This window comes from Mauremys mutica, chromosome 7 (assembly GCF_020497125.1).
Source record: "Mauremys mutica isolate MM-2020 ecotype Southern chromosome 7, ASM2049712v1, whole genome shotgun sequence".
Taxonomy (NCBI): Eukaryota; Metazoa; Chordata; order Testudines; family Geoemydidae; genus Mauremys; species Mauremys mutica.
Genome location: NC_059078.1, coordinates 19,432,144 through 19,460,026, shown reverse-complemented (window position 1 = coordinate 19,460,026; position 27,883 = coordinate 19,432,144). Strand labels below are relative to the sequence as shown.

At 46.3% G+C, this 27,883-nt stretch overlaps 1 protein-coding gene across 1 annotated transcript in view; it reads right to left on the bottom strand.

The window, feature by feature from the left end:
- GRIP2 (glutamate receptor interacting protein 2) overlaps positions 1-25,746 on the bottom strand; it is a 498,925-nt gene extending 473,179 nt beyond the window's left edge. The window contains exon 1 of the mRNA XM_045023870.1: positions 25,320-25,746. Coding sequence (XP_044879805.1) covers positions 25,320-25,374 — 55 coding nt within the window. The 5' untranslated portion in view covers positions 25,375-25,746. The remainder of the gene's footprint in view (positions 1-25,319) is intronic.
- Positions 25,747-27,883: the final 2,137 nt, after the last annotated feature.

Genomic DNA, 27,883 nt, shown 5'->3' with positions numbered 1-27,883 from the left:
AGCAGTAAAAATGTGGTTTCTCTGCGCAACAAGCCTGTCTGAGCTCTTCTTGGATGTCTGCATCTTCCACAGGACAGGATCCTCCCAATTGAGTCCTATTTGCATTGTCACTTGAGATCCCTTTGCCCATTAGGAATCTGCCTCATCTCCATTTTTATTAATAAACTCTGACATTAACCTTTTGCCCAGCTTTCAATTACTGCTCCTCTCATGCCTCGTGCTGCTGGTAAGTGCTTCTGCACCAGCCTTCGGATGCTTCCCAGAATTACCCCTCCACCTCTGCTCTCTCCTTTCTTGCTTGAGCACTCTTCATGCTCACTCCATGCTCTGAACACAGTCAGGCACCCAGCAGTGATACCATGGTGGAGAGGAGCAGAAGGGCAAGGGCATAAGTTGGAGACAGAGAGAGAGACAGAGGGATTTTTCAAATTAAAACCATGGCCATTGGGTAATTCAAACATTCCCAGACAAGTAGCGCACTGGTGGGACCTCCCCAGTACCAGGACTTTGCCCTGGTTGCCTGTCCTTCATTACAAACAGGGGTGGCAGGTTTGTAGAAATTTTGGCGGTGCCCAGCACCTGTCTGCCCAAATTCCACCACCCCCCTACCACCTGTCTAAGTCTCTGGGAAGGAGCTTGGGTGGGAGAGGGGGTCTGGAGTGCAAGCCCTGGGATGGAGTTTGGGTGCTGGGTGCAGGCTCCGGGCTGGGGCAGGGGGTGGGGTGCTGGAGGGGGTGAGGGCTGCAGGCTCTGGGAGGGGGTGAGAGGTGCAGGCTCTGGGAGGGGGTGCGGATGTCTGGGGTGCAGGCTCTTGGAGGGAGTTTGGGACAGGAGAAGGTGTGTGGGAAGGGGATGGGGGTGCAGGCTCTGGGATGAAGTTTGGGTGCAGGCTCCAGGCTGGGGCAGGGAGTGGGTGTGCAGGAGGTGAGGGGTGCAAGCTCTGGGAGGATATTTGGAGGTGGGAGGGGGTGCAGAAGGAGGTGATGCAGGCTCTGGGAGGGAGCTTGGGGGCTGGAGGGTGCAGGGGTGAGGGCTGTGGGTGGGGCTGGGGATGAGGGGTTTGGGGTGTGGGAGGGAGCTCAGGGCTAGGGCAGAGGGTTAGGGTGCAGGGGGTTGAGGGCTTTGACTGGGGATGAGGGGTTTGGGGTGTGGGAGGGGGCTCAGGGCTAGAGCAGAGATGTGGGGGAATGAGGGCTCTGTCTGGGGCTGGGGATGAGGGATTTGGGGAGATGGAGAGGCTCAGGGTTGGGGCAAAAGGGTTGGGGTGTGGGGGTGAGGACTCTGGGGTGGGGCAGGGCTGGGCATGAGGAGTTTGGGGTGCAGGCAGGCTGCCCTGGGGCTGGGGCCAGAGAGGACGACTCCCCCCTGCCCTCTCCCCACTGGAAACAGTGAGCTCTGGGGGAGGGGCCCCCCTCATCACTGTCACTGCACGTGCTCCTAGGGCCACTCTCAGGTCCAGGAAGGCCCCTCGCTTCCCCTGTGGTGGGTGCAGGGGCGGGGCTTCCATCAGGTGTGTGCCTCCTCCCCTGCTGCTGCCCCTCACTGCAGCCTCACTGCGGGTGTGGGATGAGGCTGCCCCTTGCCCAGCCTGGGGCAGGAGTGGTGCATGTGGGCAGGGGGGGCCCTGTGCTGGTGGAGGCTCCCGCCAGAAAAGGGAAGGGTCTGAGGCGGAAGGGCAGGGGAATGGCAGCCTGCTCTGCCACTAGTGAAGGCGGCATTAGGACCCTGCAGCAGCAATTGATGCCAGGAGCCAGCATAGCAGAGTCAGCGTGAGCTGCAGGCTCCAGGCGCGGGTAGATGAGTGGGGGCCGGGGGACACTGGGGCAGGGAAGTGGGGCCGGAGAGAGACCCAGCCCCAAACATTGGTGGAGCCGGGCCCCCAGGCCCTGAATATTGCTGGAGCCCAGGCACCACAGGTCCATACAACTCGCCGCCCCTGATTACAAAGAGTGCAGCATGGGAGACCAGCTGTTCCAGGGAAGGGCTGTGATGAGCCCTAAATAGAGAGCGTGTATCCTCAGTTTTGCCTCCCAGCCATATAGCGGCATTGGGATTTGTTTCCTTGATGCTGGTGACTCTCGAAGCCGCCTGCTTCTGCCCAGAGTACAGTAGGTAGAAGCATGGCACACAGTCAAGAACAGCGGTTCTCAACCCGCGGCCCAGTTAGCACACAGCTGCGGCCTAGCTGTGTGCTAAAAAAAAAAAAAATCAAAATTTGCGGCTCTGATCTGAAAGGGGGCAGGGCTGACTGAGGAGGAGACAGCATCTGGCAGCCTGCTGGAGCACTCCTGCCAGCAGGGGGCTGGTGAGTGTCACAGGGGGGCAGGGTGGAGAGTGGGTGTCTGGGCAGGTTTTTGGGGAGGGGGTACACTCTGGGCAGTGAGGGGGTGGGGGACGCTGGGAACTAGGGGTTTGTGGTGGTGCTGCAGCTCACCAAGACTTTAGGCTGCTCGGCCCCACGTGGCGCGTCCTGGCTGCCTGGCCCCGCAGTGTGGGGTGCTGGGTCCAGACCTGCAGTGCGGGTCCCAGCTGCCCAGCTCCATGCCCAGGGCTCTGCTCCTGGCACAACTCTGTGGAAGGGTCTCTGAGTGTGGGGCACTGGGCATGGGGATTGTGGGGAGCTTGGGGGGCACTGTGGTTCTGTGGACACATTGTGGGCTGAGGTTGAGAACCACTGGTCAAGAGCAATGGCTGGCGTGAAGGAGCATCTCTAATTCCCCTTTCAGCAGACCTCATTCAGGTTAATCTATCACTAGCGTTTAATGACAGCATGAGGGGGTTGTTCCTTTTCCAACAGCTCCTTATTTTAACCCACTTTCCCCTACTAAAAGAAATCAATGAGCCCCTCAAATAACATTATCCCAGCAGGGTGGTGTTTTACCATCTTTCTGACACTGAAAGCACACACCAGGTTAGGCTCCTCTATTGTGGTGCTCGCTCACTTGTGATAAGACACAAGAGTGGACTTAAGCTCCAGTGGGAGACTGCTGTGAGTTATGCAAAGGGCTGGGATTCAGGATATCTGACTCGTTCCCTGACTCTGCCACTGACTTATTTTGTGACCTTGGGCAAGTCACTTTGCCTCTCGGCTTCTTATTTCCCTCCTCTGCAAAATGGGAATAACTCTGACTGGAGCCAAGCTGAATTTTACATAACAAATATGGCAATTTCACATTCAGACAAAGCAGTCACAATTTCAAACATGTCACATTTAGCTGCAAAACTTAGTAAACTCCAATACATCCAAAAATCCAATTAGTAAAAAACAGAGAAAACATTTTTAAAACCCCACCAATTCCCCCCACCCCAAAAAGTTATTCTGCCCTTTTGCTTAGTTAATGCTTATCCACATGCTCCTAGGGACCAAGTCCTCACATGCCAGAGATCAAGAAACAATCACGATGCTCTTGAATGAACTCACACAGAAAACTGATAGATGACAAAAACACCATATCACCTGTGGGTGAACGCTTTTCACACAGTGCTCACTCGATATCTGATATTTCAGTCCTCATCCTGAAAGGAAACCTACACAACACCTTCAAAGACAAGTGTAGGAGCTTAAATTCATAACTTCGCAAGATATTAAAAATCATAGTCTTAATAAAGATGCTGTATAGATGGCTTAATACAATCTGTAACCCACTAACCCCCTGCAGAGGCTGTCAGGGTTGCCTCCCCACTCTGAACTTTAGGGTACAGATGTGGGAACCCCCATGAAGACCCCCTAAGCTTATTTCTACCAGCTTAGGTTAAAAACGCCCCTATTCCTTGGATTAAGTAACACTGCCACCACCAAGTTATTTAAACAAACATTTAGGGAGGGCCACTTGGAGCCCTACCTTCCCCAAATATCCCCCCAAATCCCTACACCCCTTTTCCTGGGCAGTCTTGAGAATAATCCCCCAAGCCCCTACACCCCCTTTCCTGGGGAGACTTGAGAATAATATCCTCACAAATTGGTACAGGTGAACACAGACCCAAACCCTTGGATCTTAAAACGATGAAAAAAACAATCAGGTCCTTAAAAGAAGAATTTTAACTAAAGAAAAGGTAAAAGAATTACCTCTGTAAAATCAGGATGGTAAGTACTTTACAGAATAACAAAAGACTCAAGAACATAGAGGATCTCCCCTCTAGGCAAAACCTTAAAGTTACAAATCCAGGGATAAACCTCCCTCTAGACAAGGAAAATCACAAGCCAAAATAAAAGGAAGCTAACGCATTCCCTTATTATTACATACGAATTCTAATGGAGTTGGATTGCTTGCCTTTTCGATCTGTCTCCCGCAAGCACAAAGACCAGGCAAAGAACAGACAAACCAAAGCCTTTTCCCCCCTCCCCAGATTTGAAAGTATCTTGTCCCCTTATTGGTCCTTTTGGTCAGGTGCCAGCTAGGTTACCTGAGCTTCTTAATCCTTCACAGGTAAAAGGATTTTGTGCCTCTGGCCAGGCGGGATTTTATAGTACTGTATACAGAAAGGTGGTTACCCTTCCCTTTATATTTATGACAGAGGCGTTAATGGGCCACTTCACCTTGAACGGTGGGTCCGTCAACATATATTTTAACTGCTTACTCCAAACAATCTGTTCCACCTTGTATTTAGCTTTAACATTCTGAGCACCTTTCCCACACCTGAAGAGCTCTGTGCAGCTCGACAATTTGTCTCTCTCACCAACAGAAGTTGGTCCAATAAAAGATATTGGACCAACACAACCTCACCCACCTTGTGTCAATACCACAACATCAAGGTATTTATGCTACATGATAGGAGCTATTTTACCTCCAACATGCAGCCCTGGCTAACACAGTATGTCGGAACTGTCTAATATTTTAATATCTTGCCCTTGGCTAACCAACTAAGCTGGCTAGCAGCAGGTTTACAAGGTGACAGGCTGCTAGAAAGCAGGCTTCATAAACTGTCAGATCAGCTCTGTGGAGTATTTTATCACAGGATAATCTGCAGCGCTCATATGGTAAATCTTTAATAAGGAAAAACAATAAGGAGTCCTTGTGGCACCTTAGAGATTAACAAATTTATTTGGGCATAAGCTTTCGTGGGCTAGAACCCACTTCATTGGATGCATGAAGTGGAAAATACAGAGCAGGTATAAATACATGAAAGGATGGGGGTTGCTTTACAAGGACTCCTCATAGTTTCTATCAGCAAAAACAAACATGGCTACCACTCTGAAATCTTTAACAAGGGGAATTCCTAGCAGAGAGGGAGGAGGGGGTTTAGCAGTTTGGCAATAGGACACAGAATCTTTCACTTCTTAGGCCTGGTCTACATTACAGAGTTAGGTTGATATAAGCTGCCTTACGTCGACCTAACTCTTTAAGAGTCTAAACTACAATGTTGCTCCCACTCATGTAAGTCACCCACTGTGCCGACGTAATAACTCCACCTCTGTGAGAGGTGTAGCACTTAGGTCAATGCAGTTAGGTCAAAGCAGTGTCAATGTAGACACTGTGTTGTTTACATCAGCCTGTTTTGGCTGTCAGCCAGGGCTGGCTCCAGGCACCAGTGCAGCAAGCAGGTGCTTGGAGCGGCCAACGGAGAGGGGCGGCACGTCCGGCTCTTCAGCGGCAGGTCCCTCGTTTCCTTTTGGAGGGAAGAACATGCCGCCGAATTGCTGCCGAAGAATGAAGTGGCAGCAGTAGAGCTGCCGCTGAAGTGCTGCCGATCGCGCCTTTTTTTCTTTTTTTTTTTCCCTGCCACTTGGCAAAAACACTGGAGCCGGCCCTGCTGTCAGCTCCCACCTGGGGTGAATTTCCCATACTGACAGTTAAATTGGTGCAAGCACTCCTGGTGAGGACATGCATCACCGACAAAAGAAGCTAGTGTGGATATGCAAAAGCGATTTAATTCCTGCAGTGGCTGTGTGTCGACATAACTGAAGTCAACTTAATTTTGTAGTGTAGAGTTGCCTTTAGTCACTGGTTCAAATGTAGCCCAAATCTGTAGCAACCAAAACTCATGACTACCTGGAAGCTGTTTTGTGGCCTAAGTGAAATTAACTGATGGTCTGAAAACACAGTTTCTAGTGGAGAAGAGTCCACATCACAGAAAAAGCCACTGTCATAACTGGCATTAACTGGTACTATGAGCCATGGCAACAAGGACTGAGTTGGTCCTGAAGGCTGAACCATTCTCCAAAAGTCTCCTGATCAGGTTTGAGGCCACATTACCAGGCGACAGCATGGGGGAAACGTGCACTGCTGCTGCCCAACACACTTGCTCTCTGGATACAGAGAGGACCTCTACTGCCAGGTCTAATTTAATCCAGAATTACATTTATTAAAACAGGGGAGTTCCTTAGCAAAGGAGGCCATCTTTCCCCTGGTCCCTTTTAATGTAAGTCCCGACACAGACTGACTGAAGAAGTCGGTCTCCCATTTCTATTTAGATGGGCATGTTATAAACACCCGATCATTCTAGTACCTGAGCACAAATGACCTCCTAGCAGGGTAATTCAGCAGAGCTCATTCACACAAGTAGTGGAATGGCACCTATTGCCCACTGCTGAATAGGTACTAATGTTGGGATTTCCAAAGGAGTTGCAGGGAGCGAGAGGCCCAGTTCCCATCGAGTCAGCAGCCTCAAATAGGAAATAACTGGCAAAACAGAGCGTTGCTGGAGCTCCACTCTTCCTGAGCAGCTGGGTCCTATTTGCCCCCTTCCTCCCCAATCCATTCTTTATCACGTTCTATTTCCCTGCTCTCCTCCAACAGTGCATGGGTTTTGTGCAGTCAGGCAATAAATACAAAGCACAGTGTTGTTAACTATTGCCATCTTTCACTCAAAGCTCACAAACCTCACATCACGTTTTACAGATTGGAACAGAGACCCACAGAGGTTCCACACAGATGACTTGCCCAAGGTCACACAGCAAGGCAGTGGCAGAGCTGGGATCAGAACTCAGATTGCCTGACTCATAATCAAACCACTAGGCAACACTCCTTTTATTGTGCTTCTTACTCCTGCCAGCCCAGTTCCCATATATGACAGGCCACAGCTGCTCTGGACAACAATGTTGTATGGGAGTTAGCATTTGGGGGAGCAGATGGATAGCAAAGAATGGCACAAATTGCTCCCTTGCTGAAGGCACAATTTCTTCTTTTAATTATTTAAAGCCATAAAGAGGATGCCATTTGCGGCAGTTTTGTCTGCCCTAAATTACTACTGTGCAGTGCCTGAGCCTTGGCAAGAGCTAAACTCACTGCCCAGGCACGCCACCCTAAACTGCTTTCTCTGTTAGGGTGGCATCTGGAGTGGCAGAGCAAGGGAGATTTATATGCAGGCCCATGGAGTATGTTCAGATTTTATTTAAGAGGCCATGATATGCTCACTTCTGGCAGCTATGCTCCCGGTGAGGGCTGCAAGGGAAATGTTTCAGTGGATAAACCTTTGAGCTATAATCCACTTGTGAGTCCTAGGAAGCAAGGCAAGGAGAAGAGCTCCAGCTACTGCCTGATTTCTACAATGTAGATCTTATCTTCCCACTCTGGGCTCTGCTCCCCGCCAACTCCCCTCATAAATATGCTGATGTTGGAGGAGCGAACAGACAATGCAATCAAAGTGGGACAGGGAGTGTCAAAAGCAAAATTATAATGGACATTCAAAAAACATCTCCATAAATACTGCGCATCCTTGACAGCACATGGGAGCGGGGGAGGAAAGAAAGAAACAACTGATCATCCTTGCACTGGACGTCTGAAGCTCAGATAGTACAGGCTAAGAGAAAGCACTGCGGAAGACAAATTTAAACCCCAAGGCAGTTGTGCAACTAGAGTTCTGGGTTGAGTTGTTAACAGCCCCTGATTTGTCAGGAGTTGATTGCTTGGCAGAATCGTTGGAAATGGGATATGTATGTCAGGAGCCCAAAATACAGACACTTAGAAGGTAAATTGGTGACACTGATTGCAACTTTTAGGGCACTAAAAATTGTTTGCTCAGTAAAATGATAAACAAGGTGGCCCTTCGTTCTCAGGACTTTCTGAAAAAGAAAAATACAAACTGCAAACTCTGGGCACAATGGGGTGTCTCAATCCTACACAGGCGGGATGGGGAGTGAGGTGGAGAAAGAGACAGCCTCCAACTCACTCAAAAGGAGCCTGGCTCCTGTGTTTATCATCAGTTTAACCAGTTCACTTAGCCAAAAGCTGGTTGCAAATGCTGGTTTAAAAAAGGGCTGAAAATATTTCTCTTTAATCCTCATTCACTTTCCAGCAACTGCTATTGATTTCTGTGTTACGGAGTTAAAACGGCTCTTGTCTTTCATCTCCTCTCAATGCAAACAACTCCACTGGAGATTCACTCATATTTCCTGGGATAGAGCATTAGCTCTGAGATTGGCTCTTCCGAGCCTGGATCTTTCAACTGATCTAAACTAAAGACTGTTGCTTATTTTAAATCATCCTGTAGGTCGACAAGGAGCCCAGCCGTCAACAGAAATCAGAAGCCAAGCGAAGACTGCAAGAGTTGCTGTGAGTGACTGCATGATGTGATGGTGAGTTTAAAGAAAGAAAGAAACACACAAGCCTGGGTCTAACTGAGGAAAAGAGAATAATGTTGCTTTCATTACTGCCTCCAAACCACAGAGCCTAATGAGCAAGACATTGCTCTTTAACCTTCAGGTAATCAAAGCATAGAAGAGACAAGGCTCGTGACTAGGGCCATGCTGATGTACCGCAGGTTCCTACTCACCATCTTGGTCCCTCAGAGCATAGAACGGTGTTATGGATTAATCCCCTACCAGTGGTGAGCTCTCCTGCTCTCTGACAAGCTCCCTCCACGGACATCAGGACCACGGGAGCAGTTCTTTATCTGGCTATAGAGCATCTTGCTGCTGTAAGAATTCATGACATTTGACCCTCATGTCCCCACTGAAGACAGATAGCTAACTAGGCCTGCTTGAAGTGGGAAATTACCATTTCTTAAAGGAAAACCCACAAAAAGGGGTCCTGAGGGGAAGAGAGCTCCATATGGTTTCCCCCAATTGCTCTGTCACAAGGATGATCGGTCCTGTAGTCAATGCCCACCCCCTGCACAAGCAGAGGTGGGGGCGGTCCATGTGGATCTCGGGGGCACATTTGGGCATGCAAGAAAGAGGATCACTGTTTCAGGTTATGAGATTAAATTAAGCAAGCAAAATTTAATCTGAACATAAAATAAATCCTAGCAGGGGCCCCTATAAAGTGCTAATCCCTAGCATGGATATAGCCATCTACAAACATTAACTGATTAGCCCGCATAGCCCCCCTGTAAAATAGTGACAAGGAAACTGAGGCAGATTCATGTGCACGGCAATTTTCAAAGGACCTCAGTTGGGCAACTCAGCAGAGAACCTGGGGACTCGTTCCGGGCACCCAGACAACACAGCGAATTTTTGAAGGATAGCACAGGCAGTGCTTACTCCTGCAGGATCCCAGGACTGTCTGGAACAGAAGCAATAGCAAATGATCCTGCCCTGGCCAGGTATGTGTGGCCACAGGGTACGTCAACACTGCAAAATATATATATCCCACAGCAGCAATTCTCAGAGCCTGGACCAACTGATTTGGGCTCTGTGACATTATGAGTGTAATATAATATCTCACTGAAAGGTGACATAGGGCCAGAAAGAGTTAATTAACTCACAGACTGACCTGACCCATGGCCGAACTTTAAAGACTTGTTAGGAAGATATGTAAATGCATAGAGCTTTGAAATGCAAGCCTGCATTGTTAGAGATAGAAGGGTAGATGCTTGTTCAGGTCTTGTGATGTAAGCAAACAACTCTTGTCTGTTACTATGGCTTTGATTAAAAAAAAAAAAAAGGAGTATTAATATTTAGGAAGACACTTGAGTGAAATAGTATTATTGTCTATATGTCTCTTTGAAGGTTGTGATAACCTGTATCTGAACTGTTTAATGGATAAATTACCCTGTGCTAATTGCCATAATGTTTAGGAGAAGGAAAGTTAAGCCTATTGTTTTCTCAGGCCAAAAGGCTGCTGAATATGTATAAAAACCTGGGACATGATCCTTCTTCATCTCAGATCTGCTTTGGGTTTCAAGAGGGGGAAACCTTAAGCCACAAGGTTTGAGGTCCCCAGTCATTGACTGAAGTCACACTGAATATGGACATTGGACTATAACCTATGGACTATTTCTAAAAGGACTTTTGGCAACTACAAACTCATCTCTGCTATGTATCTGAACCTCAAGTACTGAATTCAAGTCTGTAGGTATATTGATCTTTTAATCAACACTCTACATCTTTTCTTTTTTAATAAATTTTAGTTTAGTTGACAAGAATTGACTATAAGTGTGTATTTTGGGTAAGATCTAAACTATAATTGGACCTGGGTGTGTGGCTGATCCTTTGAGGTTGGAAGAACGTTTTCTTTTATATGATGAGATAAGATTTTCAATAATCATCATCATATCTGACATGTGTGTCTGGACGGAGGCCTAAGGCTGGTCACTTTAAGGGAACTGCATTACTTGGACTTCTGAGCAACCAGTGAGGTAATATAGAGGCTGTTTTGTGCTGGCTTGGTAAATCTAAATATTGGAATATCCACCAGCGTTTGGGGTTTGTCTGCCCCATTTTGTTTGCAGTTCACCCTGACTGAGTGACCTCAGTGGGCTCCCACGGGCAGCATCGTTACAGGCTCACAGGCCTCATGTTATTCAGCTGAAAACACCAGTGTAGATGCTCCCATGTGGGCTGGAGCCCGGGCTCTGAAACCCGTCGAGATGGGGTAGGTCTCAGAGCCTGAGTGGGAACAACTACACCGCTATTTTTAGGCCTGTAGTGCAAGCCCCACAAGCCTGAGTCAGTTGACCAGGGCTCTGAAACTTGCTGCCCCGGGGGAAGGGTTCTGCAGTGCAGACACACCCAAAGTACCTAACAGGAACTCTCCATCTCCAGTGACACTTGCTGCACTCACTGACACCTTGTTTCACTCTCTCGTTGCGCTTTATCTTTTACCCCCTTTTGCCCAATAGTTTCACTAAAGCTTCACTAGAGACAGACAGGCATGGAGGAAAGCCCTCCACAAGATTCCCCACATCCCACTCGACCATTCTGCCTTCCCCCATATCATACGACATTCTACTCTTCCACTGCTGGGATTTTCCTGGGCAGACGCTGCCAACGGTGCTAAACTATGTGGTGTTTCAATGATTATTATTATCTATCCGTATTGTGGAAGAGGCCTCAACCCAAATAGGGGCCTCATTTCACTAGATGCTGCATAATCATATAGTCCTCCTTGCGCCAAAAAGAGTCAGTGTGGACAAATGTTGACAGAGATCTGAGAAACTGTGCTGAGCGCCTCCTCTCACCCCTCAACTCATCTCACATAGGATATGGCTACACTTGAGAGTTACAGCGCTGGTCGTACAGCTGTGTAGGGAAAGCGCTGGTGTGTGGCCACACTCACAGCTACCAGCGCTGCAGTGTGGCCACATTTGCAGCAGAGTTGGGAGTGGTGCATTATGGGCAGCTATCCCAGCGTTCAAGTGGCAGCAACGTGCTTTTCAAAAGAGGGGGGTGGGGTGCAGTGTGACAGGGACCGGGGGGAGAGAGAGAGAGTGGATTTTTGGAGCCAACACTGTGTATCAGCTCCCTGCCTTGCAAAATCAGAAAATTTTCCCGACCCCTTACTCTTAACTGCAAACAGCCTGCAGACCAGATAAGCAGCTGCTCCAACAGACTCCCTTTCTCCCCCTCACCCCCGCTGTTTCTCTCCTCAAGCAAACACTCATCCCCCTGCCTGCCTCATTCACAGCAAGGTAGTGGGTTATCTCATTTGATTGTTCACAATCAGTTACAGATTGATCACAGCAAACAGGAGCTGTGTTTGTTTTTTAGATAAGCAGCTCCCGGAGCCCCAAGTTCACAACAAAACAAAGAGAGGCAGCATAACAAAACAAAGAGAGTAATTTAGTTAAAAGCATTCTGGGATATCTCCTAATACCCTGGAGGCCAATAACAGCGCTGGTGTGTGGCCACACTTTATGAGCAGCGCTGTAGCACCAGCGCTGCAATCGTTATACCCCAAGCAGACCCAGGTGTACAGCCAGCGCTGCAGCCAGGGAGTTGCAGCGCTGGATGTGCCCTGCAGGTGTGGACAGTTACTAATTGCAGCGCTGGAAAGCCTCCACCAGCGCTGCAACTCTCAAGTGTAGCCATACCCATAGGATCCAAGTTGAAATCTCCCACGGGTCTCCAAAAGCTTAACATACAAAATGGGAAATGACTGCCTAGGAAGGAATACTGCAGAAAGGGATCTGGGGGTCACAGTGGATCACAAGTTAAATATACAAGTCAACAGTGTAATGCTGTTGCCAAAAAAACAAGGATAATTCTGGGATCTATCAGCAGGAGTGTTGTAAGCAAGACATGAGAAGTAATTCTTCCACTCTACTCTGTGCTAATTAGACTTCAGCTGGAGTATTGTGTCCAGTTCTGGGTGCCACATTTCAGGAAAGATGTGGACAAAATGGAGAAAGTCCAGAGAAGAGCAACAAAAATGATGAAAGGTCTAGAAAACATGACCTATGAGGAGAGATTGAAAAAACTGGGTTTGTTTAGTCTGGAGAAGAGAAGACTGAGAGGGGACATGATAACAATTTTCAAGTACATTAAAGGTTGTTACAAGGAGGAGGGAGATAAATTGTTCTCGTTAACCTCTGAGGATAGGATAAGAAGCAATGGGCTTAAATTGCAGCCAGGGCGGTTTAGGTTGGACATTAGGAAAAACTTCCTAACTGTCAGGGTGGTTAAGCACTGCAGTAAATTGCCTAGGGAGGTTGTAGGATCTCCGTCATTTTAGATTTTTAAGAGCAGGTTAGACAAACACCTGTCAGGGATAGTCTAAATAATACTTAGTCCTGCCATGAGTGCAGGGGACTGGACTAGATGACCTCTCGAGGTCCGTTCCAGTCCTATGATCTAATTAATTATTCCATGTAGGGAGCAGTTCCTCCCCTTTTCATTACACAGGCAGTGTTCAGACATTAGCTGAGACCCTTATTTCCTTGTGCAGATGAAATGAAGTGTCACTCAAATGACTAAAAGCATCACATTAGCAGAGAAGGTGACAACATCTATAATCCGAATAAATATATAGAGTATCTTCTAACGTCTGCATCCAAGAGCACACCAAGGTTAATATAACTGCTAAAATGAAGCTCTGTAATACTTTGGTCACTATAGCAATAGAATAGTTTGACAGAAAATGTACATTATTTAACAGGACAACACAACAACTTGAAGACTGTGCAACTGAATTTATTTTGCAGCTTCGGAGAGAGTCTTCTGCCCTCTGCTCACCAGAAGGGAGCAATTAAGTTGGCAGGGTCAATGACATCTTCCACGTAATGCACGGATTTAATTGCATCCTGATCCCTAACGTTCCTTTGAACTCAAACAGCACATAGTAGCCCCTTCTGCTTAAATGCAGTGCAGGCTCACCTGACGCTGAACATGTCAGCGGAAAGCATGTTCGATTGAATGAATTCGCTGCTGGAAGGCAACATTTTCAACACTGTCATTGGAATCAGTGAATTTAGTTTGAGCCAAAGACAGTTCTGGCTGGAAAAATCAGAGCCAGTAGTTACCGGATGCCAAAAATATCTAACATTAATGAAAGGGGAAAAAAATAGATAAAATGGAAATAATTATGAACTTAGAAACCGTGTATGTTTCTTTTGTTCTACATAAATTACTTCATATTCCAGGAATAAAAGGATGGAGGAGGTAGCTCACTCCCCTGACAAAGCAAGATGACTGGAAAAATTATTACACATGAATTCTAAAACAAAAAGCTTCATTACTCTTTCTTTCTATGGAACAAGTCCACAGGAACATCAAAAGTAATTGGACAAAATGCAAACCCTTTGAATAGAAACTGTTTTATCACAGCGTGAGATTCAGCTGACTTAAGCACCGGAAAGAAGAGAACCTACCATCCTCTATAACAGGGGTCTCAAACATGCGGCCCGCGGGCCGCATGCGGCCCTCGGAGCTCTTCCCTGCGGCCCGCGGAGCTCCCCCAGTTACTTCCTGTCGCCGCCAAACTCCCCTCACCCCCGCCCCCCTCCCCGAGTTATTTTCTGTGCCTAAGCTCCCTGCGCGCTGCTCCCCAATGTTTGGGGCCAGGTCTCTCCCCTGGCCCCACCTGCCGCCCCCACGCGCCTCCCCCCAGTGTCTACCAGTCCCCACTTGCTGCCCCCTCACCGCGGGAGCCTGCCCGGGAGCTCACGCTGACTCCACTCCTCCTCCGCTATGCCGGCTTCCGGCATCACCTGCTGCCGCAGGGTCCTAGCGCCCCCCTGCACTAGGGCCAGGGCAGGCTGCCCTTCCCCTGCACTTCTGCCCTAGTCCTGAGACTCTCCAATGCCCCGAGCCTCTCCAATGCCTCAAACCCCTCACCCTCAGCCCCACAGCCCTCACCCCTGCACCCCCTCCTATCCCCAAACTCCGTCCCAAAGCCTGCACCCCCACCCCCTGCCGCAGCCTGGAGCCTGCACCGAGCACAGAGCCTGCACTCCAGACCCCCTCCCCCACCCAAACTCCCTCCCAGAGCCTTAGGCAGTAAATCTAAGTGCGTGTTTTGTCCTTTGAGTGAGGTGCATTACTGAGTGTATATATTTATTAAAACTGCTTGGAAATGACTTCGTCAAAAAAAAGAACACTCATGGAAGAAAAGAGAGTTTTCCAAGACAAATGGGAGAATTTATATTTTTTCACAGAGGTAAAAGATGAAATTCAATGCCTTATTTGTCAGCAAACGATTGCTGTTCCCAAGGAGTATAACGTGCGTCGGCACTATGACACGATGCACCGTGAAAAATATGATGCATTCACCGGAAAAATCCGAGAGGAAAAAGTTCAGCAACTTAAAGCAGCATTTGCCAAGCAAAGAAATTTATTTTCAGGGATTAACAAGTCTAGCGAAGATTCAGTAAGAGCAAGTTTTGTGATAAGCGAAATGATAGCTAAATCATCGCGACCTTTTACAGAAGGCTTATTCATAAAAGAATGTCTTATGAAGGCCAGTGAAATTTTATGTCCTGATAGGAAGAAAGTTTTTGAAGGCATAAGCTTGTCTGCAAATACAGTTGCCTGCAGGATAACGGATTTAGCTGATAATGTGCAAAAACAATTGATTCAAATGGCAAAAGACTGAAGTATTTTCAATTGCTCTTGATGAGAGTACAGATGTATCAGATACCACACAGTGTGCAGTGTTCATTAGAGGTGTGGACTGCAATTTGAATATAACTGAAGAATTGCTAGACTTAATGCCACTGAAGGGTATCACAACGGGACGTGACATATTTCAAGGATTGGAAGAGTGCATTGAAAAAGCTGTTGGTGGCGCTTAGCACTTTCCAGGAGGGAGTGGGGAGGAGCGGGGAGCCGCGCGCTTAGGGGAGGAGGTGGAGAAGAGACAGGGCAGGGGCGGGGCCTCATGGAAGGGGTGGATTGGGGGTGGGGCCAGGGGCAGCAAGGGGGCGTGTCAGTGATGCGGCCCTCGGGCCAATGCACTAGTCCTCATGCGGCCCTCGGGGTCATTTGAGTTTGAGACCCCTGCTCTATAAGGACCAGTGCACCAGTGTGGAATCTATTCCCTTGCAATGTTTCTCATCATAACCCTCAGTCAAGGCTGGGACTCACTCTGATTTCAGTTATACTGATGTAAATCCACAATAGATATATTAATTTCAGGAAAGTTATTCCTGATTTACATTGGTGTAATGATCTGTATTTTTCCCCAGCATATGGGTCTAAGAAGCATATGCAGTGTTGTTGTAACCATGGTGGTCCCAAGATATTAGAGAAACAAAATGAGTGAGGTAATATCTTTTATTGGACCAACTTCTGTTGGTGAGAGAGAAGCACAATCTATAGACAACCAAGGTCTGATTTTCAGAAGTGTTAATGTAATGCCAATAGACCACGGTTGTTGGTAGGCAAGATTGAACCTGGGACCTCTGGAGCTAATGCATGAGCTTCTACTGTATGAGCTAAAAGTCACAGGCCTCTTAGCCAAGGCTGTAGCCAGCTCATCAATCTTTAGGTGGTTTAGGTGCCACTAGAGGGGGACAGAGCACCACACCCAGCAGGCATGTGTTACAGCATTAGTGCAGACCAGCCCTTAGTTTAAGTTGAACTAAGATATACTAGTTCAGTATATCAACTAGTTCAGTCAACGTAAATTAGGTCGACTTTCAGACAGTGGTGTCTACACCGCACTATGTAGACAGGAGACAGTCTCTCATCGACATAGTTTCTGCCTCTCGGGGAGGTGGAGTACAGATGTCAACGGGAGAGTGCTCTGCCATCGACTTAGCATGTTATCAGCAGACCCGCTAAATCGATACTGCTGCATTGATCGCAGCAGTGCCGATTTAGCTGGTAGCGTAGACATGGCCTTAGTGTCTGCAACTCCAGTGGAATTCAGTGGGAACTGGAGTTGCTCAGTTCATATGAAAAAAAATGGCCCTTAATGATTCAGGGGTTATTTCCCATTACATTCATGCCAGTTGTTTGTACCCACTAAGGGAAGATTACAGTAAATAAGCTTTCCTTCCCCTGCAACCAACCCAATGGTTTGCTGGACATTCCAAGTCGTGCTTTATGTACCTTTCCCAGCATAATGTGTGATATGGGAACCTTTAAAGCTCAAGAACTAGGACTGCAGTCACAAGTTACCATACTGGACTTTAATCTCTAAAGGCCAGGGCTCTGTTTAAGTGAATTTAGTGCTCTAAAACCTGCCTGGTTGACAGTCTTAGGACTTGCCTATATGGGGAAGTTCCCTGGTGTAGCTACACCAGAATAATTATCCCATTATAGTCATACTAGTATGAGTCTCTGTGCGGACACTCAGTACTAGAATAAAAAAGTGACTTTATTCCAATATAAATACTCTGCTTTATTATAGCTATTATAGTATAGCTATGCCAGGAAATTTCCACATGTAGGTAAGGAGGTCCCGGATGACTGCCAAAAGGCTAATGTAGTGCCCATCTTTTAAAAAGGGAAGGAGGAGGATCGGGGGAACTACAGGCCAGTCAGCTTCACCTCAGTCCCTGGAAAAATCATGGAGCAGGTCCTCAAGGAATCAATTCTGAACCACTTAGAGGAGAGGAAAGTGATCAGGAACAGTCAGCATGGATTCACCAAGGGCAAGTCATGCCTGACTAACCTAATTGCCTTCTAGGACGAGATAACTGGCTCTGAGGATGAGGGGAAAGCAGTGAACATGTTATTCCTTGACTTTAGCAAAGCTTTTGATACGGTCTTCCACAGTATTCTTTAACTTGCCAGCAAGAAGTATGGTCTGGATGAAAGGACTATAATATGGATAGAAAGCTAGCTAGATCGTCAGGCTCAACGGGTAATGATAAATCGCTCCATGTCTAGTTGGCAGCCAGTATCAAGCGGAGTGCCCCAGGGGTCGGTCCTGGGGCCGGTTTTGTTCAACATCTTCATTAAGGATCTGGAGGATGGCGTGGACTGCACCCTCAGCAAGTTTGCAGACGACACTAAACTGGGAGAAGTGGTAGATATGCTGGAGGGTAGGGATAGGATACAGAGGGACCTAGACAAATTAGAGGATTGGGCCAAAAGAAATCTGATGAGGTTCAGCAAGGACAAGTACAGAGTCCTGCACTTAGGACAGAAGAATCCCATGCACTGCTACAGACTACGAACCGAATGGCTAGGCAGCAGTTCTGCAGAAAAGGACCTAGGGGTTACAGTGGACGAGAAACTGGATATGAGTCAACAGTGTGCCCTTGTTGCAAGAAGGCTAATGGCATTTTGGGCTGTACAAGTAGGGGCATTGCCAGCAGATCGAGGGACGTGATCATTCCTCTCTATTCGACAGTGGTGAGGCCTCATCTGGAGTACTGTGTCCAGTTCTGAGCCCCACTCTACAAAAAGGATGTGGAAAAATTGGAAAAAGAGTCCAGCGGAGGGCAACAAAAATGATTAGGGAGCTGGAGCACATAACTTATGAGGAGAGGCTGAGGAAACTGGGATTATTTAGTCTGCAGAAGAAAAGAATGAGAGGGGATTTGATAGCTGCTTTCAACTATCTGAAAGGGGGTTCCAAAGAGGATGGATCTAGACTGCTGTACCAGATGACAGAACAAGGAGCAATGGTCTCAAGTTGCAGTGGGGGAGGTTTAGTTTGGATATTAGGAAAAACTTTTTCACTAGGAGGGTGGTGAAGCACTGGAATGGGTCACCTAGGGAGGTAGTGGAATCTCCTTCCTTAGAGGTTTTTAAGGTCAGGCTTGACCAAGCCCTGGCTGGGATGATTTAGTTGGGGATTGGTCCTGCTCTGAGCAGGGGGTTGAACTAGATGACCTCCTGAGATCCCTTCCAACCCTGATATTCTATGGTTTTAAGCCCTTTGGAACTGAAGGGCTCTATTCACCCACAAAACAAGTATAATATGAGCAATAAATGGCAGTGCCTGTTTTTTCCCCCGCCCCAGTGGCCTCTCTACTGAGAACCAGACTTAAAGAACTAAGGCCACAGACAGCCTTCGGGTGGTTTTGTCACTAACATGCTGATCTGAATTTGAAACTTTGAGATACAAGTGAATGGCACTACAGACAGGACTCTATCCTGCAAGTCATCCTTCCCTCCAAGAGCAGGTTTGGACGTCACTAGCTTGGCAGTGAAAATTAGCATTGAATCTCCTCTCGAGCCCATCTGGATATTGGGCCACATCATATAAGCTGCCCACAACTTTGTGGTAATTTGGCATGATCAGCAGCAGCCTCTCAGAACAAGCCCAGGAATGGAAAAGGCAGGGTGCCAGCAGCTAGAAGCGTGGCGGATTTGCAGAGCACCCACGCTAGATTACTGTTATTAATTTCTATTTATAAAAAGGCAACTACTGGGAACTCTCATATAAATTATATAAACAATGTTCAATCCACACACCCCACCATTTCCCACTAACAAAATTCCCCAATCCCACAAAATTCTCAGCCCCCATCAAGAAGCCCCTCACTCTCCATAAGCTTTTTCAGAGTTTTACCCTCCTTGCAGCGTGCTCTGAGCGCCCAGGCTATTCCCGAACCCAAGAACAGGGGGAGTAGCTTCCAAAGCTGAAGGACCCTCGTGGAGAGTACTCTTCCCCCAGCTTCCTCTCTTTGAAATGAAGGTTGAACCAGCTTGAGTGTCTCCTCTGATTGCAACTGCCGCAGTATGGCACAAGCAGAGTGGAGGTCTACGAAGTCAGATAGTGCCAAGTCGTTGCAGCCAGCACTATGCCACTGCACGTAGTATTGTGCCAGGATTAACATTTTATCACTGCCCAGAAAAGAGGCTTTTCATGAAAGACCTGTACAATAGCCCATCCAAGTGAATACAAAATTATAGCCATGTTGGAGAATTCTGTAGCCTTGTTCAAAAAGACAGTTATAAACTATCTTGTTTTTATAGCCATTTTTCAGAATCCCAGGTTTCATCCCTATGAAAGACTTTTCCATGAGGGTTGACTGTTATGGCAAAGTCAGGGACCAAACACCACACCTGAAACAGGCACAGTGTGCCAGAGAGTTGGGGAGGGGGGAATGGGAGGGGTCCCGGGAAGCGCTTACCCAAAACACACTGATGTCACAGCTGTTTGTCCCTCATTTTAAGTGGTGCCGCATGCACATCAACATTTTAATGAAAGAAAAAGAACCGATCACGGTCTAGTAGGATTTGCTCTGCCTGTCCTATCAGTTTGATGAATGAACATTGTCCTTTAAGCATTACTACCACAGACTTAAAGCCATTCTAATTCCCTTACCATACGTTGTTGGAGGTCAGAACCTCTATTTGAACATTTTGTTTAAAAGCAGTGGCCTGTATAATTAGTATTGCCAACAAACTCCGGCCCATAAATTTCTAAGCACCGGGTGTGCAGCTCTTCATCTCTGGCAAAGCTTAGATGCTCTGTAAAGTTAGGTGCTGGTATCTAGAAATATATTAGAAGACACACTGTATATACAGACAGCCGTAAAGTCTTTTCAGCCTTTCAGCACCCAAACACTTACTATTTGTACCTACTGCAATCCAGCAGAACTTCTTTATTAAAAAGGTGCCAATAAGATATTAAACCACATTGCTGTAGGTTCAAACATGGGGATTCTTCAAAGCAAGACACCATGCTAAAACTGCATAGCATCAGCCTGCTATTTAAATGCATTTATAGTAAAACCTTGCTAATTCTCATTAATAAGTAGATGTATTGTGAGTTACTGAGTTAGGTCCTGATCCTACCCACACTAATTTAAGCAGGTGAATAGTACAACTGATTTCAAGTTAAGCATGTGTTAAGAGTTTGCAGTATTGGGGTCTTCAGGGGTAAGTGAACAAGCACATTAAAAAATAATGCAAGTTCTTTTCCATTTGCCGGATTCTTTTTATATTTTATTCTGTTTTACAGTCTCATGTACTACATATATATATACAGATGCCATTTTTATGAAGTCCCTCAAAAATCTGTATATTTTCTGATAAGTTAATTGTGAGATTCACAAATTCCCCATCCTTGACTTACTGGGGCACTGCACTTCGAGATGTTAGCGTACATAGATAGAATCCCAGTCCTAGCCAGGATAATATAGTTTCACAGTTCTGAAAAAAAATTGCCATCATTTATGGATGTAACTGAGGGCAGAATCTGGACTAGATTTTTATAGCACAGCAGCAAGAGCTGAGATCTTCAACATATAGATGCTGTTACATTTCAAATGTAAATTTAAACACTTCCATCAAAATCATGAAAAACACCGCTTGTAAACAGTCGAAAACTACTTCCAGATTCCCACTTACTGTGTCAAGTTTAACCCACTGATATTTAGCATGGATTATCCCACTGCAAGGTACGCAAGTAAAATTTTATCCCATAATTTCCATGTTTATTCTTTCATTTTACATATCAAAACACATCATCAAGCATTTCCTCTTCCTAGGCTGCATATGCACGGATCTACCACGGGAAACCTCTGCCCACAACCCTAACAATCAGCGTGACCACAAAGCCCATGAAATTACATCGTACACTGCTACAGCTGTTTCCTAGGTAACCAGCATGAAGCCACATAAACTGACTGGATGCAGTGGATGGAAATAAACAGCAGCGACATAATCCTGTAACATTTTGACTTTTCAAGAACAGCTTTAACTTGTCACAAATTTATTTTTTTATCTTCCCCAGTCCATTTGCATGTGAGGAGTCAGTAACTCAGTTTAGATTTTATAATCCCCCTGTATTACTCCAAGGGGCGGGGGGGAAATCACCACACTGGGCTTTGTAATGTACAAATTATAGGCCAAACCTTGAAGTCCTTACTCAAACAAAATATCATTGAAGTCGGTGGGAGTTTTTCCACAGTAAAGATTTCATGATTTGGTCCTATATTAGTGACCTACATCTTTATAATCACAGCCTATACTTGTCCCCAGTAGTATATGAATCACATCTAAGGACTGTGTAATGGTGTCTAGATATGAGAGTGACTACATAAGTAGATATAGCTATTATATTACTCATACTTGTTATGACAAAAATGTCTTATTCTCTTGTTCAGTAGATAAGACTTAGCCCTATGTCTTTATGGCCACACTCTGCCCTTGGTTGCTTACAGGTACTGAAATCAATGGGAACTCTCCCTCCTACCCACCCACCCACATGTATGCACAACCCTGAAATCAGAATGTGGCCTTTATTTTTTCCCCACTACTGACATGCTGAGAAAACCATGAATAAGGGCCCAGTCCTGCAGTCCTTACTCAAGCTAAATTCCCATTAAGAACTGCAGCATCAGGTAGTTAAATCCTCCTTACCAGCATTGTGGGCCATAACCTGCAGTCTTCGCATAGGCTTCATTCACAAGCCACTGAAATCAGCAGGATAGTTTTCTCCAACAGGACTGCAGGAAGTGGCCTGACAACTAACCAGTGATGAGCAGAATGAACATGATATAGTTTGTTCTGCCATTCTTGAGTTATCATGATTGTTAGAAATTCAGCAACACATAATATTGCTCCAGCCTTTATCAGTTTATAATTTATGTGGTACTATTTGGCAAATAATCCAATATAATAAACTATAATAAGGGAATTGTATCTTACTGTGTGATACTGTAATTAAGAACATGATTATAAAGCGTGAGTACAAGGTGTGTAATTAAGGATATGATTATAAAGCATGCAGGCAAGGTAGATTTGTTTGTGTGGCTGCCTTACCAGGGAATTTCCAGCCTTCAAGCCAGTTCCTGCAAACTGTCAGCTGAGCGATACTTATGCAATATGGCCTGACCCAAAGCCACTGAAGTTAATGGGAGTCTTTCCATTGACTTCAATGTGCTTTGCATCTGGCCCATAATGGTGCTGATGGACCTTTTCATGTGAATAAGGAAGTAGTCACAGGAACTGGTCCTTGACTTGGAAAGAACAAGGCCGTTTACATAGATAGCACGTGTGTTGGGGGTAAGGTAACGTGGAATCTTACTGGCAACATTCAACTTTTTTTAAGTCATTAATGTCAATTCTTCCTCAGAATTTAAAAAAAAACCAACAATTGTACATACCATGAAACTCTTTTTTGATGGAGAATGAGAATTTATTCATGATCACAGCCGTTTTGTGCTTTCTCCTGGGATCATACAGCAAAACAAGTGTATAAAGAAAATACCCGTTGTTGGTTTTTGCTTAAAATATGAATGAATGCCATATTTCAGCAGAGCCCGTGTGAATTTTATGTATTTTAACTATGTTACTTAATACGCTTGACCCTTTGAACACCATTCTCGATTAATGAAGCTCCCACTCTTGTACAGAATGGCTGAAAGTAGCAAGCGATGCCCATTGCAGCAATATGGAGTAACCAAAACGTACCACTCATTTTCATAGACTTAAATATAGTCCTATTCATGACTAGCAGAACATTTACTTTGGAAACTCAGGGCTATGGGCTATGTGCAAAATTTACACGCTGCGTGGTGAGTGTGTGTTGCTCTTGCAGTGCTGACGCTCCTAGTCGTGGGATGGCTGAACTGAAAATGCCACATTTGAACTATCACCAAGAGACAACAGGCAGAGATAATTTGTTCAAAAAAAGGATAACTAGAAAATAATATTAATAGGATGTTTGGAGTTTGGCTTGACCAAAAAAAAAAATCTAAACAAAATCCTGTTTTCAGGATGCTGTTATACAAGACAAGATGTGAAACTTTCTCTGGCGCTTAGTTATACATTGTACTGTGTCTGTTAAAATATTAGTACTACAAAATTTTAACTGGGCCCATATCTGTTTTCCCCATAGAAGGGCAACAGAGTCTTGCACTGAAATATGAACAGCTGACTATTTAGCATTGTAAAAAAAGAAAATACCTGGTAGAAAAGGGAAGGAGATCTCTTCCCTGCATGCCCTCACCGCTAGTCCATTGCCATACATATAGCTTGTCCTCTACACATCAAACCAGCTTGTCATGCTCCCTATCCTGCAAGATTTCTTCTTTCAGATGGTTAATCAGACAGTAGTTAAGTCATAACTTCCAAAGACAAACTGCTCTTGAGCTGTGCAAGGAACTAAGGACAATGTTACAGGGGAATCTGGTAAACAGCCTATAAGAATATGGATAATGTACCAGCATACTCAGGTAAGAAACCCACTGCAGTGCTGTGTGTCAGAGGATGGGGGGACAAATGACGGGGAAGTCAATTTCAAAGGCACCGGAAGGAAGAACCATTAAATATCTGTGAAAGTCATAAAAAGTAATAAAACCAATCATGTTAAAACAATGCAGCTAGTACTTCAGGAGCTCAGTACTGTAAATACTGTTTAAGAATTACTGGTCTCCAAACCTCCATTGGTGCAAGAGCACCCATATGTATTACTGCAGACCAGTGTTACATAGCACTGTACCCCACGGTGACTGCATTAAAGGACTAGTTTGAAGACACTATGGATTTGTTGAAAAAGATGCTTTTTAATAGAATAAAATCTCTGATTTTCAGCAGAATTCAAGTTCTCAGTTTAATGAGCCTGGAGTCCAAGTTAAGTGGAAGCAGTGGACTCAAGAGGTTAAAAACACTATGCTGTTATCTTGAAACAGAGTGCAAGAAAGAGATAAGTAGCATCAGAAAAAAGACTCACTAAATATATCAGTTTAACCATTCAAACCTGAAACGTCACAAAGCAGGTAACAGTGAAATTTGTTTCTATGTCTGGTAACCAACAGGGTTGAAAAGCCTTTGATTTTTGCATTACTCGGTGCAACTGTAAAGCTTTAAATCATTCTTGAGCCCAGCTTGGCATTGCAACACAACTCACTACTAACCAACTGTAGCAGGGTGGCATTGAAAGGAGAAGCTGCAAAGGCAACCAGAAAAGGAATTCCTGCTCATCTCTGACCCTAAAAGCTTGTCTCAGGTTAACTCCCTGAAACCACTGTCATGGGATCGCGACAGAATTATACTCCATTTCTGACATAGGTACTGTCCTCAACACTATTATCCCCATTCATACATGCTCCCCATGAACCAAAATAAACTGGCATGTAAGATTTTAAACCTTCTTTAAGTTCTGCCACCTTGTGGGAGTTTCCTTCCAACTTTTATGAGCTGCAGATCCAATATTAATTTAACATCACACTGTAGAACATAATTCCCAGATGCTGGGAGTAATAGTATGAAAGAGAATATGAGTAGTAGTAAGCTTGCAGGACCGCAGTGAAATTCACAAGACCCACATCCCTGTTTGAAGTTAAGCACTGAGAATAATTGCCATTTGGAAGCAGCAGCAGCAGCTTTAGAAAGTTACATGCAAGATGCTGCATGCTACTCGACTGCCAAAAATAAATATTCAATTTCCCCTCTCTCATATCTTCTCCCAACACTCAAAACACAAGTAAAAGAGCACCACCTCCAATCTTACACCCAGCACGATGGATGGAGGAGAGGTGCTGCTTTAAAGTGTATTGGCATTTGGTGTATTTCACCCCCTCAGCCAGTGCATCAGACATCTGATTTATGCTGCTGTTCCTGGCAAACAGGTAACCACCAAGCAGGGCTCAAAGTGATTTGTATTCTTGGGGGGGGGGGGGATCCCTACCAGAACCATTGTAAACACGCAGTTCAAACAGGGGCCTCAAAAGAGAGGCTGCATTTTCAAGCATCCCTCCAGAGACAAAGAAACAGACACACACACACACCCCTTACAACCCCATGAAAAACTCCAAGGCAGTTTCTCAGAGCAGCGCAATATCCCCCCTGGTTCTGTAGCCAGCCTTACCTTCCTCCTGCATTCTCTGCAGACACAGGGTCAGATTCTTCCTCCAGCCTGGCATCCCGGCACCGGAGCAACCCGCTGAGGCGGCGAGGGGGCCTTTTTTTTCCTCCTTCGGCAAGTCTGTACAGGGCCCCCGCCCCCACTCCAGGAGCGCGGCGGGTACAGCGCAGCGAGCAGCGGCGAGACCGAGGGCTTCACAAGGCTAGACATGGATGGGCGCTGTGCTCCATCGGTGCTCGTGCAGGAACAAGGCTGGGGACCGGGGGGGGGGCAGAGAGAGCGGGGGGTAGCCGATAAAAAACACCCCGCCGGGCCGCTGGCTGGTGCTGCTTCAGCCGAGCCTCTCCCGGCCCGTGGCGCGGGACTGTGGCTCCGCGGAGGCTGGTCCCTGCCCTTAGTGGAGCCACGCGAGCTGCGGTTCCCAGCGTGGGGGTGGGGATCGTACTAAGTGGCAGGAGAAGCCGGGGGGGGGGGGGCGGCACGACAGTGAGTTTCCTCCCTCCCTCAGCGAGGCCTTCGGCCAGGGGAGCGCGAGCGGCGAGCGGCTGCCGGGCCCCCGCGCGGGGGGTGGGAGGGGAGGGGAGGGGAGAGCCTAGCCGCGTGCCGCCGGGGCCGCGATTCCCGCCAGGGGGTGCCTGCCCGGGGTAGTACAGTCCGGCTCCAGGCTGGAGCCGAGTCGCTCCGCTTCCCACAGCTGGGCAGGTAAGAGCAGCCGGAGGAGCCGTTCCCCCGGGGCTGGGCGCGATGTTCTTCGGGTGAATGCGGGGCGCCCTGTGCATGGCAGGAGGGGGCGCCCCGAGGGGAGCCGGGGCAGGGCGGAGGCGACAAAGGGCGCTTCGGTCTCTCCGTGGGGAGCGCATGGACCATTTGTGTCTAAACGGGAGCTGCGACTGAGGGCCTGAAACCGCCGCCAGAGAGGCTCTGCTGAGCCCGATTACACCCGGCGCCGCTCGCGAGGTGACAGGGAGCGATGCCTCTGAGCTGTGCCAGGCTTTGATAACTGTATCATCGCCCGGTTTGTTTGGCAACGGAGAGAGGGAGAAAACACACGCAGCCTCCCGCTCCGCTGAGCACAAATGAGCCCGCTGCCGCCTCAGCCCCATGGCAGGTGTGTGCCATCAGGTCGTAGAAGATCGCACGTTGCGGATTATTCAGCCCCCGCCAGATTCCAGAGGTGTCAGACCAAAAAACAAAAACCCCATCACACGTTATTTTAATTAGGTATTTTCTCTCTGATCAAGCCATTTCAATGGACACTGTCAGTTTGCAATCTAATCTGTCTGAATAACTGTAGTTAAAGGAACTACACCTGCTTCTTAGTTCTTTCCTGCTAATGGTCCTGGCTTTACTTCCACATTTTCTTATTTTTTTCTATTATTTTCTCTCCCTCACTGCAGTGTGAAACCCCTCATAAACAATAGGGGACTGTCTATTTTACCATGTGTAATCAAATGCACAGTGTAAACAGATCTTTTAGAGGAAAATATTTTTCTGTTCTCTTTTTCTCTAAACTGAGGCATTACTTGTAACAATGGTAGGTTAAAAATCAATCAGACTGATTTTAAGTTGATGGTGTCCCTTTAAAGATTGTTTAACATTTACATTTTATAATGAAAACCTGAGACCAAGAGAAATATTTGCATGATTAATTAATACAATTGATTTTGAACATAAGCATTTCCTGGAATGTCTGAAACTCAAACCCTGAAAGTGAAACTGTCTATAAACAAAAAGTGGAATGTTGATTTTCAGTCCAAGCTGAACGAAATTCAAAGAGTAAATGAGGAGCACAAAGAGTGACCAGTAAATAGGACTGTAAAAATTCTTTCACCTCATAAACTAAGAAGTTATTAGTAACGTAGGGAAAGAAGTTTGATAAATAACTAAATTGAATGTATCCCTTTAATCCGACATGTTGTGTGTGTTTTTACCACAAAGGTGTGATTTTAGCACAAATAGGCATACCTATGCTAGCTTTAAACAAGTTAGCACAGGAAACAATAGTAGCAAAGATGTAGCGACACAGGCTAGCAACCCAAGCATGAGCCCATCAGGTACCCTGGGTACATACTCTTGTTGCTAGCCTATGTCACCATGTCTTTACTCTTAGCTGGACTGACTTTAATTAAGCTGTGCCTACCTGTGCTACAGTAACACCTTCACTTTGGAGTGAAGACACATCCAAAAATGGTCTCTAAAACCCTGATTCTGCACCTATGTCCCAATCCTGCTAACATGCCTGTATGTAACACTTTGCTCACATGCGTAGGACTACATATTTGAAACTGCTTATGTAAAGTTGCATGACTTGGACCAAAGTTTATAATGTTTTTTTCCAATTGTAATGACTATTCACAAATATTTAAAAAATCTGGGGGTGGTTGCAAACTCTCTCTGATTTTTTTTTAAGGATACTAGAGTTTTGTTCATTCTTGAACATGCAGTTAAAAAGGAGACATGTATTGCATATGCCACGATGTTCATGTTTTTAAATTTCCTGAGGGCAACATTTCTTAGTAGTGACTGACAGGCTTTTTGTTCTTTGTCAGGCCTTTTACAAGCACTGG